This window comes from Scophthalmus maximus, chromosome 1 (genome assembly GCF_022379125.1).
Source record: "Scophthalmus maximus strain ysfricsl-2021 chromosome 1, ASM2237912v1, whole genome shotgun sequence".
In the NCBI taxonomy this organism is placed as follows: Eukaryota; Metazoa; Chordata; class Actinopteri; order Pleuronectiformes; family Scophthalmidae; genus Scophthalmus; species Scophthalmus maximus.
In genome coordinates this window covers 15247691-15264099 of record NC_061515.1, presented here as the reverse complement: position 1 = coordinate 15264099, position 16409 = coordinate 15247691, and the positions used below count along the sequence as shown (strand labels likewise).

The following is a 16409-nucleotide window of genomic DNA, read 5'->3' as shown; positions in this document are numbered from 1 at the left end:
AACCATCATGGTCTCCTCTGGCTAAGGGTATCATTGTGCACAAAGAAGAAAAACACCGGCCCACCTCTTTTACTGCCACTCTCATTCTGAACATTTGACAGGGCTAACTGCCGAATGAATGAGACACTGACTGAGGTTTAACGGCTCAGTGTATAGATAAGTCATCAGTGGTACAAATGAGGTAACATATCCACATACAAAACAGTGGCACTGTGGCCCCCCTGTGCCAAAAGAGTAGTGGTGCACTAGACTCGAGATTTGCACTAGATTTGAGATACAGATCCAATGAATGAATGCACATCTGGGCAAAAGGCAGGGCTGCTATGCAGCATGCAACAAAAAAGAGGTTTTGTTGAGCCATATGAAGTATTTGGAAAGCATGTGCACGCTTCTTCAGTAAATCTAAATGACTAAATTGTTGTGATAACTAAACCTGTCAAGCAGTGCCTGAGTTAGAGTCTCCCTCATGTGGATGTTGAAGCAGACATTGTAATTCTTTTAATTTTCATGGTGCAGATTGTGTGGAAGCAATATTCATCAAAGTAGCTTAAAAAATCTATCCAATGCAATTCTGAAAACTTCTCATGTCCTGCTAATATAACAGTTCTGAACTAAAATATGTAAGTGGATGATAAAATATTAAATAATATAGTCTGTTTCAATTATTATTATTATTATTATTATTATTATTATTATTATTATTATTATTATTATTATCATCAATTAGTCATTGTTAATGTCTAGCATTTGATGATGCTCACAAACTGAAGTAAGTGAAGTTACTACAATCTCATTAGTTTTGCATGTATTTGGCCATAAAATATTTTTGACCTGATGATGGCGCCAAAGGAAAAGTTAAGGAATCTTACACGAGGGCCCATGTCAATCTACATTCACTGTAAGAGAAGTCACAAACTGTGTGAAACAGTTTTGAAAATTAAATGTTTCTTTTCTGTTTTAATTGCTTGTTAAGTTGTCCAAAAATACCAAAACTCACAGGTTCCAACTTCCTAAATGTGAGATGTATTTTGCTTCACAGTGGAAGCATTTAAAAAAATCATTAACCAAAATATTGGACATATTAACTTTTATACTGATGATGGCGCTACAAGAAAAGTTTAGGATTTACCAAGGTTGGGCTGACAATTAACCCGGAGGGAACTCGGATGGGTATATCAAATTTTGTGGTCATTCATCCAACATTTTTTTGTAGTCATTTTGCTCATAACAACAAATGTCATCTTCATAGAGGAGCTAGAGGAAACATTAGAGGCTGAGTAATTGAGATACCTCATCTGAGATCCATTCATATCTGTCCAAAGATTCCCGGGTAAAAATAACAAGCGACAGTTCACTCAAAAAGCCAGCTCAGTCCATTTCATTACACAGTAAACACTGTTCCCTGCTGACAGTTAGTTGAAGGTGATGCTCCTTCTTTTTATATCCCGACCACAGGAGCTCTTTGAGTTGCCGAACCTTGACCCTTGCCTGAATTTCCCAGGCCTCCTGTCTGTTAGTGAGTCGTCTACCTGTCTGGATACTGGTACTCAGGTCTTGCGGCTCCTGCTTTCATTCTCAGTAAATGTTTAGTTTTGAGTCCACACCTCTCTGTCTTTCACTCCCCCCCCCCCCCTTTCTCTCTCTCCCTCTCTCTCTATGTGTGTGTGTGTGTGTGTGTGTGTGTGTGTGTGTGCTGGCCTGCCTGAGTAGTAGAGCACAGAAACAAACCTGTTTGTCTGGCTGAAACCAGGAAACCAATCAAAGGCAGAAGAGAGACAGAGAGAGGGTGACATCGAGAAAGAGAGACAGAGAAGAAAAAGCAAACCTTTGTGGCAAGGACAGAGAGCATGTTTCCGCTGCACTGTGAGTACATATAGAATATTGGACTGCTGTGTATGCATAAATATAACCAAGGTCAACTAGTTGGCAACCAAGACTGAATGAGTAGAGTCAGGGTGGAGAGAAAGGAGTGGGATGATAAAAGTTAAAAGTCAGTCCTGCCTTTGTGTTTAGTTCACTCTTTTTTCCATAGTTGACACCGCGTGTCGCCCCGAAGCCGACCCTGTGAATTTTTTTTCTTATTTCTTTCTTAAGCTTTGACACAGGACTGTGAAGCTACAAACAAACAGCAGTGGCGGGTTTGAATGGAAGTTCTCAGGTTTGGATGTATTTTTTTTTTTTTTGAAGATCCTGTAACTGCACATGTCCGCTCCTGCTCGATGTAACGCTGTTGTATTTGCAATAATGTGGACCAAGGACGGACGCTGTATGGAGAGGCTAAGATGTGTACTTCTCAGTTGGAGCTGAGAACTCATGAAAACCATTGCAAAGACAACAAATAGCCAGTGTCAATCCACACACATCAAGATGCTGAGACATCACACCTCCTAGCACACTAGGACATTTGTTATTTTTGTTACTCCCCCACTCATGAACACAGACAGATAGACATTTAAAGTAGTTTTTGGTTCACGAGAGCGAAATGATGGCGGCAGCTGGTTCAAACTCGCAGCCCCCCCTGAGCGCGGACCGAAGGCTGGTGGACAAGGCCCTCAGAAGACTGGACAAGCTCCAAGAGCTGTGCACTAATCCCCGGCTGGGTCTGAGGAACAGTCCGCCGTACCTGCCAGAGCTGGTATCTGAGACGGCAGCACTGCTCCTGCAGGTTTGGGAGCCCTACAGAGGCTCCAAGGCCGCAGGCGGACAGGTGCCCCGGGGTGACGAGGCCAGCTACCTGAGGATCCATGTCAGAAACCTGCTGGATAAGACAGAGCGGGCCGTGCTGCTGTTCAAAGAGGGACGGGAAAAGATATTTGAGGAGACATCCAGCTACAGGTAAGAGGGCTCCTGACTGACGCTCACTGTGCATACGGTTTAGATGCAAGCATATGTTAGCAGGGAGTGTTGGTTTTGAAACAATAATCACTGTAAAGAGATGCACAGATCCTTTGGATGGATGTTTTTGGATTTACAGTGTTTTTGACTCTAAAAAGGTTGATGCAATTAGATAAAGTGCTTCATTCACTATTCGGTTCCACTTTAATTTTTGCGTTGAAACATTCTTAGAGGCGAAACAATTTGTCCATTAGTTGAAAAGGAATTGGCAACAACAAGAATTTAACCCAAAATACAACAACAAAAATCTTGAATGTGAAGATTTGATGATTTTTTTTTTATCTAAGTTGATAAATATATAAATATATTTAGGTTTTGGACAGTTGGTCCGACAAAGCAAGATTTGGAAAAAAGCACGTTGGGTTTGCAGACCTCAGGCAATGACCATTTAACAGTTCATAGATTCATTAAATACATTTTTCAACAGTCATGCAGCATGAAAAATAATGTCATACCTTCTTTTTAATATTTTTGCCGCAATGCAGAGAGATTTGGTTTAATTTTCGACAATTTGAGATATGACCTCTGATCAGCCACTCTACAATGAAAAGTTTGAAAGGAATTTCATATGTGTTGCTCACGGCATTAGAACATTTTCATTTATAAAAAAAAATCAACAGCGACATCTCTCTGAAGAGGCAGTGTGTCCGTTACTCCGGGAATTCGACAGTTCCCACGGTTCTGATGAAAACTGCGTAGTGAGGTCTGCGGATTATCCCCTACTCTTTTGAATACGAATTTTAAATTCTGTGAGCGTCACACTCTACCTGAGGCAAATAAAATAATGGGCACATTCTCTAAGTTTGTTGTTTGGCTAAAGTGGATGTGTTTTTTGGAGTCGCTGTATAGAGTCACTTTTTAGTTGGAGTCTGGACTTCGATCCTGTTGGGACTACTAATAATGAAGGTGGAAAAAAGAGACAAAGCCCACATCTTTGTGATGCTAATGTGGATAAAAAAAACTAGAAGGGGCAACAACATGATCGGAATGTGAGCAGCTTCAGAGAGAGTGTGTCTGTCCTAAAAGAGACAGTTGTCTCAGTGTATGTACAAAGAGATGTATTAATGGATATCATATTCTATCTATCTATCCATCTGTCTGTCTGTCTGTCCGTCCGTCCATCTATCTATCTATCTATCTATCTATCTATCTATCTATCTGTCTGTCTGTCCGTCCGTCCGTCCATCTATCTATCTATCCATCTGTCTATCTGTCTGTCCGTCCGTCCGTCCATCTATCTATCTATCCATCTGTCTGTCTGTCTGTCCGTCCGTCCATCTATCTACCTATCTATCAATCCATCTGTCTGTCTGTCTATCCGTCCATCTATCTATCTATCAATCCATCTGTCTGTCTTGTCTGTCCGTCCGTCCGTCCATCTATCTATCTATCTATCTAGCTATCTATCTATCTATCTATCTGTCTGTCTGTCTATCTGTCTGTCCGTCCGTCCGTCCATCTATCCACCCATCTATCTATCTAATGTGCTCTTACAAATTTCAGCGGCGTCATCTAGAATTTTATCTCTGCCATTTGTCATGGCTGTCAGTGGAAACACTGTTGAGCTCCAAATATTGCGAGATGCTTTGCGTTGTCTCTCAGTTCTGCTGCTTGATCTGTGTGGATAATAAACATTCATGTATGGAAATTGAAACAGAGACTGAAGCTTTTGTGAAATTTTTCCCCCTCAGCCGAATCTAAATATCAGATAAGCCATATTTAAAGATTTATTGCATCATCTTCAGGAACAGAACAGATGGCCTTCTCACCACAGCCATATCTGCATGGGCAGTCATGTAGCAAATTCATAATATGTGATGTGTCATGTGGTTTAGATGTCAAGAAAACTGTTAGAATATCCTCTAATGAGTTTCTTTCTCGTTTTTGAATTGTCATAATTTTATAATGTCTTCTTTTTGTGTGTTTGGTTTGCATCAGACTCGTGGAAGTGACCTGCGGGTGCTCAGCCTTTTTCAAATATCCTTGAATGTTGGATCGTTACAGTAAAATAATAGTCATCCTTTTGTAAGTGAAATATCTGCAAGGCTGTCTTGTAAGGTTCAAAAACAGAAGTGAGATGAGACTGATGGTGGAGGCGACACAAACACGGAGTGGAAGGTTTAGCAGCTGGAAGTTTTGACTGTGACAGGAATTTACTGTTAGAAACATTCATGCAAATGTGCAAACCCCATTACACAAAGGGACCTTTGAGCTGAGCCACATTTATTAATAACATTTATTTAAACGTATTCATACATTACTTCACTGGTGGAGGAAGAATCCACACAAATGAAAGTATAGTCAGGCTTTAAAGGTAGTAGTACCACACTGCACATGCATTCACGTGAAAGAGGCAACTTTAATCTTAACAGTGCGTCACAATCTCGTCATATGTTTTGTAAGGATATTAGTTACTATAGCTATAACTATTTGTGGAGTTAAAAGTGTAATATTTCCCTCTGAAATATCATGGAGTAGAAGTATAAATATAAAGTGGCATAAAATTATAATAAAATACCTGACTAAACTTCAAACTTGTACTTACAGTAAACACTTGACTAAAATTGACTTAATTATGTCATCATTTCATTGAAAAACGGTTGTGATTCAACTTTGTCACTGACAAATATTATATTAGTGAATATCTTAATCTCCTCATCATGTTCAGGGTGCGACTAAAGTTTTTGGGGATTTCAATTAAAATGTATAGTCATTCCACCTTTTTAGGAAAATAACCACTGATGGTAGATCTCAGATGCAGAATCGATTTGAATAAAGGATTATGAGCATAGTTTTGAATGTTAAGATCACTCAGAAATGGCTTTAGGTGCAAGGTCGAAAGTAAAGAATGTTTGCACATTATTTAGTTAGTTAGTTAGTTAGTTTGCATGGATTACGTAAAAACTGCTGAACCGATTTCCACGAAACTTGGTGGGAGGATGGGACATGGGCCAAGAAATATTTTTTGGGCGCTGATCCAGGATATTTTTAGAAAAATCAAAAAACTTTTTTTTCATTCTCACCGTTTTCCCCGGGGAATAGTTAATGGATCTTGATAAAAAAGAGTCAAGCATATTTATGGGACAGACATCTATTAGTGTGTGCAATGCGGTGCAGATCCAAATAAAAATCCAGATTTAGATGTGGTTTTATAAGAGGACTGCTGGGCCTTGGAAGAGGTATGCGCTCTACTCAGTGTCATTCTGATTACTGTAAGTTAAGAATTTAATCTTGCACGGCTTTAAAGACGACTTCTATCGGGTGCTGGAGTGCAAGGAATACTGTAACGTTATTCATTGTCCAACAGAATCACAATCATTTATCCATAATAAACTTTACTTACTGTTAAGTTCAGCACAATCTCGGTATATGTCACATGAAATTTAAAGCACACTGCCCAGCCAGAAGACGAGATGTGACTGACACATTTCCTGCCACTTTACACTCTTCTATCACCGGCACCTCAGAGGTTTTCTTTTCCCCATAATGGTAAAAAGTCTATGAACACATTTGACAAAATCAAATGTTCCCCTAATGATATATCCAAGATTAGGAGATTTACATGGTACAAATGTTGCAACAATGTAAATCGGTGTCATAGAATCTTTTGCCGCTGGTGCTATTGAATTGATTCTGAATGTAGTGGTCTGGTTGTATTGATCCCTTTTGAGTGTTGTACCAAGCTGCATGCTGACAGAGAGACATATGTGAAGATATTTCTATGACAGTTAAAGGTGAACTCAGTTGTGCAAAAACAGTTGTTTAAAAATTTAAACGGAATGTGTAAAAGAGGCTTCAAAGAGCACTGAGGTAAATACTGGCCTGAGCTGACACACTGGCCCCTGGAACATTTTGTGGTATTTACTGACGAGCATGCAGCACAGAGCATCCTGTGTGGGTGTGTGTGTGTTGTGTGTGTGTGTGTGTGTGTGTGTGTGTGTGTGTGTGTGTGTGTGTGTGTGTTTCACTACAATATCAAATCTATTAAAGTCTTGTATTTATTTCCATTCGAGTTTGTCATGGACATCCTTGTTGTCCGATTTGACATCTATGATTTCACACACTCACGCTGTCAGTTGTGACCTGAATCCTAAATTCAAACTGCTTTATGTAGATACTTAAAACCCTCGAAAAAACCCCAATTTGAAATAGTCATGAAAATAGAAAGCAAAATGCCAAAATAATAAAAGATTTAGTATTTTTCTGCAGACGCAAGGTGCATTATGGATTTTAAGAATATTATAAAGAGGTGTGTGAGATATGAGTCAGCAGTTTAAGGCAAATGGGTTATCGATTCATAAGATGATTTATAATGATATATTTCTATGAGAACACACAGTTTTTTGGGGGGGTGTGGGGGGGGGGGGTGGGGTTGGTAGCCCATTGCCATTTTCCAAGCACACTATACCTATTTCTATTTTTGGCAGCACAACTGAAAGTCTGCCGTCTCTTTCATTCTCAGGAGAAACTTGACCAAACTGTCTCTGCTGTTCAGCCACATGCTGTGGGAGATGAAGGCCTTGTTTCCAGGTGGATCTTTTCAGGGTGACACCTACAGGGTGACTAAGGCAGAGGCTGAGAAGTTTTGGTGGCATTCATTCGGCAACAAGTGAGTGTGTGGGTACTTGTGTCGTTTCTTCATTTTGTCTTTGCATTTTTATGCGTGCACACGTTCAATTCACATCAGTGACGTCTTCCGGCAGGTGTATAGTTCAGTGGAATCGTTTTAAAGAGGAGCTGCGGAGTGTGCATACATTTGAGCAAGGGATGGAGTCCATGGCTCTCAAGTCAACCATCGATCTCACCTGCAATGACCACATATCTGTGTTTGAGTTTGACACCTTCACTAGACTGTTTCAGGTGAGGTCCGCATTTCCTGTAAAGGTGATAAGCTGATCATTGGAATAGTTCAACTATCAGCAAGAATACAAATAAGCATATTTCCGATAACGTCAAACTATTCTCTCCTCCTGAGTATTTCCTCATCTCCCCCTTTAGCCCTGGAAGTCACTTCTAAGGAACTGGAACCAGCTGGCAGTGACTCATCCAGGCTACATGGCCTTCCTCACCTATGACCAGGTCGTAGCTCGTCTGGGACACTACCTGCACAGGCCTGGAAGGTGAGGACGTGCACAGTGACAAACTCGGATGAACTCGTCAGAAAAAGCAGTGTTGATCTGCATCGCCGTATCTCATACTGTTTATCAAATAGCACTGTCGAGGTTTGATGGATAGAGAGTTACATCAAGTCTCCCAACTGAGCTCGGTCGTGGAAAAAAGTATAGGTCCTTGAAGCCACATAGAAGCACAGCACTCCAGCAATGTGTAAGTACTTGGCTATGTATCATGAAGAGTTTAAGAATTCAGCAGAGGAAGAGGATTGATTTATTACTTTTTGATCTATTCGTAAGTACACTGTATTTCTTTTACCCTCGAATTTCTGGCCGATACAGCACATGGCAATAAATTTCAAGCTTTCCAGCTTAAACAGTATTGAAGAATTTTTCCAATTCCATGAAAATATGTAAATGAACAATTAGGCATGGTCCCAGTGTCAAACAGTGAGTATATTCTAGAATGAATGTTATCCGTGTTTTAAGACTCAGAGGAAATTTATTGGACAAATGAAGAAAATATAGAACTAGATCCTGATCAAAATTACAGTAGTTTATCTCAGCGTGATTTACAAGGATCTCTTTCTCTCACAGCTATATCTTCCGTCTAAGCTGCACAAGAATGGGCCAGTGGGCGATTGGTCACGTGACCACTGATGGTGGCATCGTCCAAACAATCCCTCAGAATACACCTCTCTACCAAGCACTCCTTGAAGGCTTCAGTGAGGGCTGGTTAGGACATGCACACACTGCTCTCTGATTTTATTATCCCCTTGTGTGTGTGTGTGTGTGCGTTTTCTCCAAGTGGTGTCTGTTTCTGTGCCTTGTAGCTACCTGTACCCAGATGGCCGTGACATGGCCCCCGACCTGACGAGCTTGTGTGAACCATTCCAGAGGGGCAAAGTCAGAGTTACAGAAGTGAGGGGGACGCACTTTGTACCTCCTTATCAGTTTTACAGCGGAGCTCCAGCAGCAATCCTGAAGCTTTGCCAAGACAAAACCTAGATCATACCCTGAGATGTAATTTCCCCTTATCATTTTCTGTGTTGTCGCTGACTGACCTCACCACCATTGCAACACCCGACAGGAGCAGTATGAGCTTTACTGTGAGATCGGCAGCACCTTCCAGCTGTGCAAGATCTGTACAGAGCGGGATAAGGACACTCGTATTCAACCCTGTGGGCATCTCCTGTGCCAACCCTGCCTGACAGGCTGGCAGGTATGAACCCCCAACCACTTCATCATTATAGTGTGTCGTACATCCATCCACTTTCATGAGAAACCACATGCTCATACTGTCGTGTTAAACCAAGACTGTTACCGTAACAGTTGATTTTGAGTCCAGTGCAGCGAAACTGTCTGGTAATACTAAATTGGATTCAAGCCAACCTTAACAACAGCTTTGCCGTTGTGGCTGTTCGTTATTCATTCGTCAATAATAATGCTGGTTATGTGCAAGTGGTTTGCAGTTCATGTCAAAAAATAGGCTCTGTGTTTAACAAAGCATGTGAGTGATATGCAAATGCTTTGTTATGTGAAATAACTGTCACAAACCAATGCTGCTTTTATAAAATGTGAGACAAAAGAACGTTTCTGCACATACCTGATACTACACCTTGAAAAGCCTTATCTCTTTTCACATGGATTATTCATTCATTTCAAACCATGGAACTGTTCTGCCTACGCACAATGATGTATTGAAATATAGAATTGAGGAACAGCTCTTTGGGTAATGTAAAACTTTCTTTAGTTTGAAAAATGTGTGGGGGAAAAGTAGCCTCAAAGTAAAAAAATAAATCAAAGTGAAGGTGGAACTACTGCACTTGTTAAATCATCCAATAGTTTTATCCCACTTGTTTTGTTTTCTTTGGTTTTGTATTTTTTACAACATAAATTCACCTTGCATTCCAAATCAAATCCTCATAGAGAAAACAACAACAACAATTGCAACATAGCTTCCCCCCAACTTCCTGCTTTCTCTATGGATGATAGACTGACATTTGAGATATCCACTAATGTGAGACTGGAGAAGAGGTGTTTATATCTGCAAAGGCGCGGTATGTCTTGACATTTAGCTGAGGACTTCCTGTGTGAGCTCAGGCTCACATCCTCTTAGAACCATGTCAGTCACACGTGTCTGTCTGTACGTTAGAGACAGAGAGGAGGGGAGGGCATAAAAAAAGAAAATTAGATATGCTTTGTGGGCACCAATCCACAATGGAAAAGCTGAGGTCTAGTCTAGATTGTGATCAAGCAAAGTTTACATACAGTACATACAATAATACAATGACCTGCATTAGCATTGAGAAAATAACAGCCACTTTGGTTGTAGTAAAAGAGAGCAATCTGAAAGCCTTTATGCTCGAGCAATAAAAGAAATCAGAAAGAATTGACCTTTATCTGGTTTAGGTTTGTGCAAGACCACAATCTACACTGTCTGTTGAACGTGGTATTTTCCACCTTCTTCATCTTTCTAAAAACTGGTGCCCTTTTCTTCGAAGACAAGCCCACATATTCCACTATGTGCAGTTCAAAAGACTGCTCTCAAGACAATGTGTGACTGAGGCTCTTTAAACTCAAAAAGTGTTTCCATGGCTGCGACCTGTCACCCGTAACTATCCAGAAGAAGTCTGCCGACAACACGTGTCCATACTGTCGCTGTGACATCAGAGGGACAGAGTCCATACTCGTCGAGCCCTACCTGCCAGGCAGCGGTCACCGGGAGGAGGAGGAGGAGGAGGAGGAGGATGCCGAGGAGGAGGACCACGAGGACATTGAACTCGTGGTAAAAGAAATGGCCTTGAGGAAGGTGTGTGAATATATTTCTGCGCGTGCCCTTTTGTTTTGTTCAGCGTTCACCTGAAAGTGGCTTTAGTTTAGAAAATTGTAGCTTATAATTAAAACTGGTACATGCATCTTCATCCAACCTCCTAGGCTCCCTCTGTCTCTACCAAGTCATGTTCTGCAATGATGAAGAAAAAGTTAAAGATTAATGCTCACTGGATGCCAACTTCATTTAGTCTTGCTCTTACCAACAGTTCTCAAGTTTGGATTACCAAGTGCCCAGCTCCCGCCTCTGCGCTCCACCTCTGCCCACTAAAAACAGCACAACCCCACGCTATTCACCTCCCACCCGCCGGCCAGCGACATCAGAAACCAAGACGCTGGCCAAACACTCCCACTCCAGTTCGGTAAGTTCCACGGACTCTCACGCTGTTTTGCATATTGTTCCTGTATTACGTCTTGGCAGTTTGATGGTGGCGATAACTTGCTCCAGTGCCCACAGACACGAATCTCTCAGAAATGTTAATTCATGCATCAAGTGTTGCAGGGACTCGCCGGCAAAGTGAAGGGGTGTCTGTGCCTGCGCAATCTTTGTGACATGTTTCCTCTCTTGAGCAGACTCACGGTGTCAATGAAGCACGTAGGAGACACAAACAAAAGGCAAACATTAACAGGTGAGACGCTGCTGTACTTGTCAACATGTACACTAGAAAGCGTTGAGGAGTTGTGAAATCTGGGCACGCAGCAGGAGATTTACAGAGTCCCTTGTAGCTACTGAGATGAGTTTCTTGACATAATAGCTTTATTTATATTTATTTATTCAGCATGAACTTGGTTCTTATTTTCTATGAGGGAACTATGACAGGATCCTCCAACCAAGTTGCACTTGGGTAGTTGTTATGGCATGTCTTGGAAGGGTGTACATGAATCATTTTTTCTGTATATATATATATATAAATAACAAGAAGAATGTCCATATTATTCTCACCAGCTAATGTGCCATGACACAGAAATGATCACAATTACAAAAAAATATTTAATGTAGCTGATTGTAAGTGCAGAGATGTCTTTCTTAAGAATTCAAGTGTTGCAGTTTATGTTATTGCTGATTCATTTCCTAATTTTATTAGATCACGCTATATATTCTTTCCTGTTAGGGGGGCCCATGTTAATTTCCATTGACACGGATTTTATGCATCAACAGTTATTAAAGAAGAACATAATATGAGTAATATGTAAAATGTTGAAAAATTCAATAAAATGTCAAATGTGCTTTCCAGTAGGTGTCACAGGGAGGAGTCACACAGCAGTGAGGAGGGGGACCCTGGGGGGCTGACGTCGCCTATGCCGCACCAACTCTCCCACAGGTGATTGACAGCAGTCTCCATTGAGACTTACAGTTCTGCAATACACCAGTATTTTCCACCTGTGCTCTGATGTTTTCACCCATAACAATCCTCAAGTGAAGCCTGTCACGCCTCGTTGTTCGTGCTAAGCACTTCATTCACCTCCATATGGTCTTGTGTTGTTTGGTTTCAAACAGCGCCGAATACTTCACAGAAGCAACTTTGTCGTCTGCATCCCAGCGGGTTGTTAACAGTGAGTTATGGCACCTTGTGACCTTTGTTACTATGCACAATCAGTGTTCAACTAAACTGAGGTGAGAGATTATTCTAGAACGTTCACAAGATTTTATTGTTTTGTCATGCGTCCCCGTGGAAACCAATGACATTGAGGCTTTCCCTCAATTTTCACTGACAGAACATTATTAAGACTACAAACTGCATGTTTCATTTCACGGATGGTCCTCACTATAGGTTGCGTTATGAAAATTAAAAATGTAAGTTTGAGTTCTTACACACAAAAGACAGAAAATTATAGAATTATGTGGGCATTACTTTTTTTTCCTCCTTCAAAGCTTACCCATCTTATACTTGTATTTGTCATTATGCTTTTTGAATCAATCTTGTTATTAATCCTACCTTTTTGCAATTATTGCGGTGCAGTTCAACAGTTGATGTTTTTACTGACACATCTAAAGTTACTACAAATGCAATTCATTCTATCAGAGTTGCTGTTTTTGTAACGATCATTTCTAAATGAAGTATTTTCGCAGCAGAACCAGAAGATTCTCAAATGATAGAATATGATTATGCGACATATCTTCTTAGTCTTTTAGATATTTTGTGTGATTTAAACATTGTGGAATGACTTTGATCTTTTTGTGCTCGTGTGTAGGTGGAGCCGCGTGGCTCGGACCCGCCCACCCAGTCAGAGAGAGGAGAACACATAAGGAGAGGGAGGAAAGGAGAACCGGCCCCAGAAAAGACAAATATGATCTGTGTGAGATGACGAGAACAATGTCATCCTGACGAAAACACAAAGAGAGACCCACGGCGAAACAAAGACTCAGAAGCTTCAAGAAATCCGCCCTCAGAGAATATGAAAATGGTTTTCATGTTAGACTGTAGTTGACCACATGTTTCTGCTGCACTGCTGAAGTTGAGACGTGTGGGCTGGACCGACAGAAACCTTGTCCACTGAGGCTTCCTACTGTTGAATAATCACACTGCCATTATCTCCACAGTAGGTTCAGCACGGATTCTCCACCGAACCCTGACGCACGTCTTTCTTCTTCATAATTAAAGCATTTTCTGAGCCTCTATCCAATAATAGAAACAAATGAAAGGCTTGATATTTGAAAATGTAATTATGTGGAGGAATGAACAGGGGCAATCAAACCCTTGAGAGTTGAAACATAAGAAATATGCTACTTCGTCATTTAACCCATGAAATTGAAATGGGAAAAGTGAATAAAGGTGTAGATCAAACAAACAACCTTTTACGGTACTAAAGCAAAAGAATAAACCCGTAACTGACACGCATTTGAGTTTTTCTACATGGTTTCTTTTTTTTCTCCCCTATTACTGACAGACAAATGAAAAGGCAACTCATCATACCAAGTGGTTTTATTTTGGTATTTTTATGTTCTGCCACATGTGTGTGGAGTCAGGATGTGTCAGGAGGAAAACGTCAAAGGAGACAAGGCACCAGAGAAAGAAGGAAAAATAAAAGTGGGAGCTGAAAATAGGAATTAGTGGTGATTTAGTGGGCGAGGGAAGGAGGAATGCAAGTTGAATGAAGTGAGGAGGGAAAACTTTCTTCAGGCGTTGGCTGCCAGAACGTCTTGAATCCAACGCTGGTACTCGCACAACTTGACGAAGACGACAGGGTAGTTCGGTAGGGCACATCCCTGACCCCATGACACCAGGCCCTGGAGTTCTCCAGCACACACCAGAGGGCTGCCGGAGTCCCCCTGACAAACAGTGAATGTATACAGTGAAGAATTCTTCGACAGAGCTTTGAGTCCTGTACATTTTATGGGGTGTAATTTACTAAAAAACTCACATTGCAAGGACTTTTGCCTCCCTCCATGTGTCCGGCACACATCATCCTTGGCGAAATCATGCCAGGATAGGCATTCTCACATTGCTTGTCATCAAGTATTGGCACGTCCAAACACTGCAGATGGATGGGCAGGTTCACTGTAACCAGGGGGGACACAGAGACATGTCACAGGATAAGGCTTGGTAATATCCTACTTTTTATATATTTTTCGATATATCCCATGAAAACATTAAAACCAAGACACCATAGTTTCTTGCAAAGGTTACTTAAACATTTGTAAATGATGTGTTTGTTAGGGACTGTTTTCAGCTGCAGACTGGGTGCAGGATGGTGTATTCACAGAAGTAGGACAGTGTGTGTGCAATATGCATTGCAGTTTGTTCAGTGTGATCATGTGCAGTGCAGCGGGTGGTTCATTTATGTGTTTTTAACACAAGCCTCATGCAAAGCTATATCAGGCTTTATCTGCACAGACAGTACGTGTTGTTACCGGGATTAATACATCACGGGTTCCAGTACAATTGGATTAGTTGACCATCAGAACAGCTTGAATATCACCAAATGTCTCATTTAAAGCCTCTATGTGTAGAATTTAAAAAATATATAACTTTGGTTGCCCCAAGTGGTAGAATTAAAAAGGCAGTGATGCATGCAGTTAATCCCTGCCCAAATTGTCTGATACTTTACTTAAATAATAAGAGCAATACCACAAAGGAAACATGTTCCGGTAGTTTTATCAATGAACTGTACTTAAAGTAATGTATTGAACTGACTATATATATATAAATTCTGTGTCTGAAATACCATAAAACGAAAAAATAAGTAAGTAAAGCACCTGAACCACAATATTATGTAAAGTAACAGACTGTGCTATCATTTTTCCCACAAAGCATGTGGCGAGCCATGTTTAGTACATTGCACACTATATAGCTGCGGGTGTTGCATAATTAATATCTCTTAATCACTATTAAAAACCCACCCTCGCCACCCATGGCACTGTTTCCCCAGCCAGACACCGAGCAGGAGAGCCCCCCCATTGGGCAGCCTTTGGCCAATGGGATGGGTGCAACTGCCTCGGTCACCTCCACAGGGTGGAAGAGCTTGATCAGCATGATGTCATAATCCAGAGTCTGGTAGTCATAACTGCACACAGAGAAATATAAAAAGGATCATTAAATTATGTAGAATGCAAAAAACAAAAACGAAAAAAAACAAGAAGATTCTCAGGCGAGAGAGTTCATTTTATCACTTACTCTGGATGCCAGATGATGGTGTCGGTCTTCATGAGCTGCTCAGTGCCCTCAAACACTCGCACATTGTGTTCTCCCAGCATGATCTGCATGGCATAGGGACTGAGACAAGATGTGAAATATACTCGAAATATGTGGAAGCAGAAAACGCTTTCTTGTATTATGTTTCTATATCAGTTCAGTTGTCCCTCTTTTGTTAATACTGCGCTGCTTTTTTAAAAATCTATCAGACGTCCTCCACATATGGTCCTTAAGTAAAAATCAATAATTTTCCACCAATAGATTTTTATTTTTTATTTAAAATGGTAAATTGTAAAAATGTAAAAATGTAAAGAAGAGATAATAATGCCTTTAATAATATATAGTTCTCCATCAGTGTATGCTTACTTGTACCAGCAGTGGGCAACAGACAGCACCCACTGTTTGTTGATGAGCACCCCACCACAGAAGTGGTAGCCATAGTTGAGGGAAGCCATGTATGGACGCGAGTGAGGCTCGCACTCCTGCCCGCCAATGATCCGTCCATCCTCACGGGGAACTGCCACTGCCGCTGTCACACACACGCACACACACACACACACACACACACACACACACACACACACACACACACATGGGAGAGACAGAGAGCAACAGTCTTTATCCACAACTTGTCAACATCAATAAATTGCTGTGCATGTGTATGTGTTCTCCTATGTGTAAGTATGTGTTCAGATATGTAAATATATATCTACATCTTAGTGAATGATTTTATTTGCGCGACTTTACCAGCAGCTCCAACCATCAGCAGCAGAGCCAGGAGTCTCATGGTGTCTGGTGAATGATCAGAAGACACCTGGACACACCCCAGCTCATATTTATATCCCAGCAGCCCCAATGCACCCAACCTTACCTACTCCTCTGCCCCCCGCCCTCCAAAACCCTCTCTCTGTTGACACCATCTCTATCTTCGCACTTG

At 41.1% G+C, this 16409-nt stretch overlaps 2 protein-coding genes across 5 annotated transcripts; one reads left to right on the top strand and one right to left on the bottom strand.

The window, feature by feature from the left end:
* Positions 1-1679: 1679 nt before the first annotated feature.
* On the top strand, positions 1680-13678 carry cblc (Cbl proto-oncogene C, E3 ubiquitin protein ligase). Of its 4 annotated transcripts, none has more exons than XM_035637471.2 (14): positions 1683-1863; positions 2188-2835; positions 7358-7504; positions 7599-7755; positions 7894-8015; positions 8604-8741; positions 8840-8927; positions 9097-9228; positions 10633-10818; positions 11048-11200; positions 11412-11467; positions 12074-12160; positions 12337-12392; positions 13032-13678. In XM_035637471.2, exons 2-14 carry the CDS (start codon positions 2483-2485, stop codon positions 13163-13165), a joined length of 1809 nt encoding a protein of 602 aa, XP_035493364.2. In that variant the 5' UTR covers positions 1683-1863; positions 2188-2482; the 3' UTR covers positions 13166-13678. The 4 variants fall into 4 exon arrangements, with proteins under 4 accessions (XP_035493384.2, XP_035493374.2, XP_035493364.2 ...); XM_035637462.2 differs by having other exon boundaries at positions 2095-2835; XM_035637491.2 differs by having other exon boundaries at positions 1680-2835; positions 12077-12160.
* A 66-nt stretch (positions 13679-13744) lies between these two features.
* Positions 13745-16379, bottom strand: LOC118312727 (trypsin). The gene is made up of 6 exons (XM_035637572.2): positions 16220-16379; positions 15839-16001; positions 15455-15553; positions 15181-15344; positions 14202-14338; positions 13745-14109 (listed from the first exon to the last, which is right to left on the bottom strand). The coding sequence occupies exons 1-6, from the start codon at positions 16257-16259 to the stop codon at positions 13957-13959; spliced, it is 756 nt and encodes a 251-aa protein (XP_035493465.1). The 5' UTR covers positions 16260-16379; the 3' UTR covers positions 13745-13956.
* Positions 16380-16409: the final 30 nt, after the last annotated feature.

Excerpts from the sequence above, each read along its gene's own strand:
- cblc (XM_035637471.2), top strand. The coding sequence starts at position 2,483 with ATGATGGCGGCAGCTGGTTCAAACTCGCAGCCCCCCCTGAGCGCGGAC. Across the intron at positions 10,819-11,047 it reads AAGAAATGGCCTTGAGGAAG|TTCTCAAGTTTGGATTACCA; the intron begins GTGTGTGAATAT and ends TCTTACCAACAG. Across the intron at positions 12,393-13,031 it reads ATCCCAGCGGGTTGTTAACA|GTGGAGCCGCGTGGCTCGGA; the intron begins GTGAGTTATGGC and ends GCTCGTGTGTAG.
- LOC118312727 (XM_035637572.2), bottom strand. The coding sequence starts at position 16,259 with ATGAGACTCCTGGCTCTGCTGCTGATGGTTGGAGCTGCTG. Across the intron at positions 15,554-15,838 it reads GTTGCCCACTGCTGGTACAA|TCCCTATGCCATGCAGATCA; the intron begins GTAAGCATACAC and ends ATCTTGTCTCAG. Across the intron at positions 14,110-14,201 it reads GAGGCAAAAGTCCTTGCAAT|GGGGACTCCGGCAGCCCTCT; the intron begins GTGAGTTTTTTA and ends ACTGTTTGTCAG.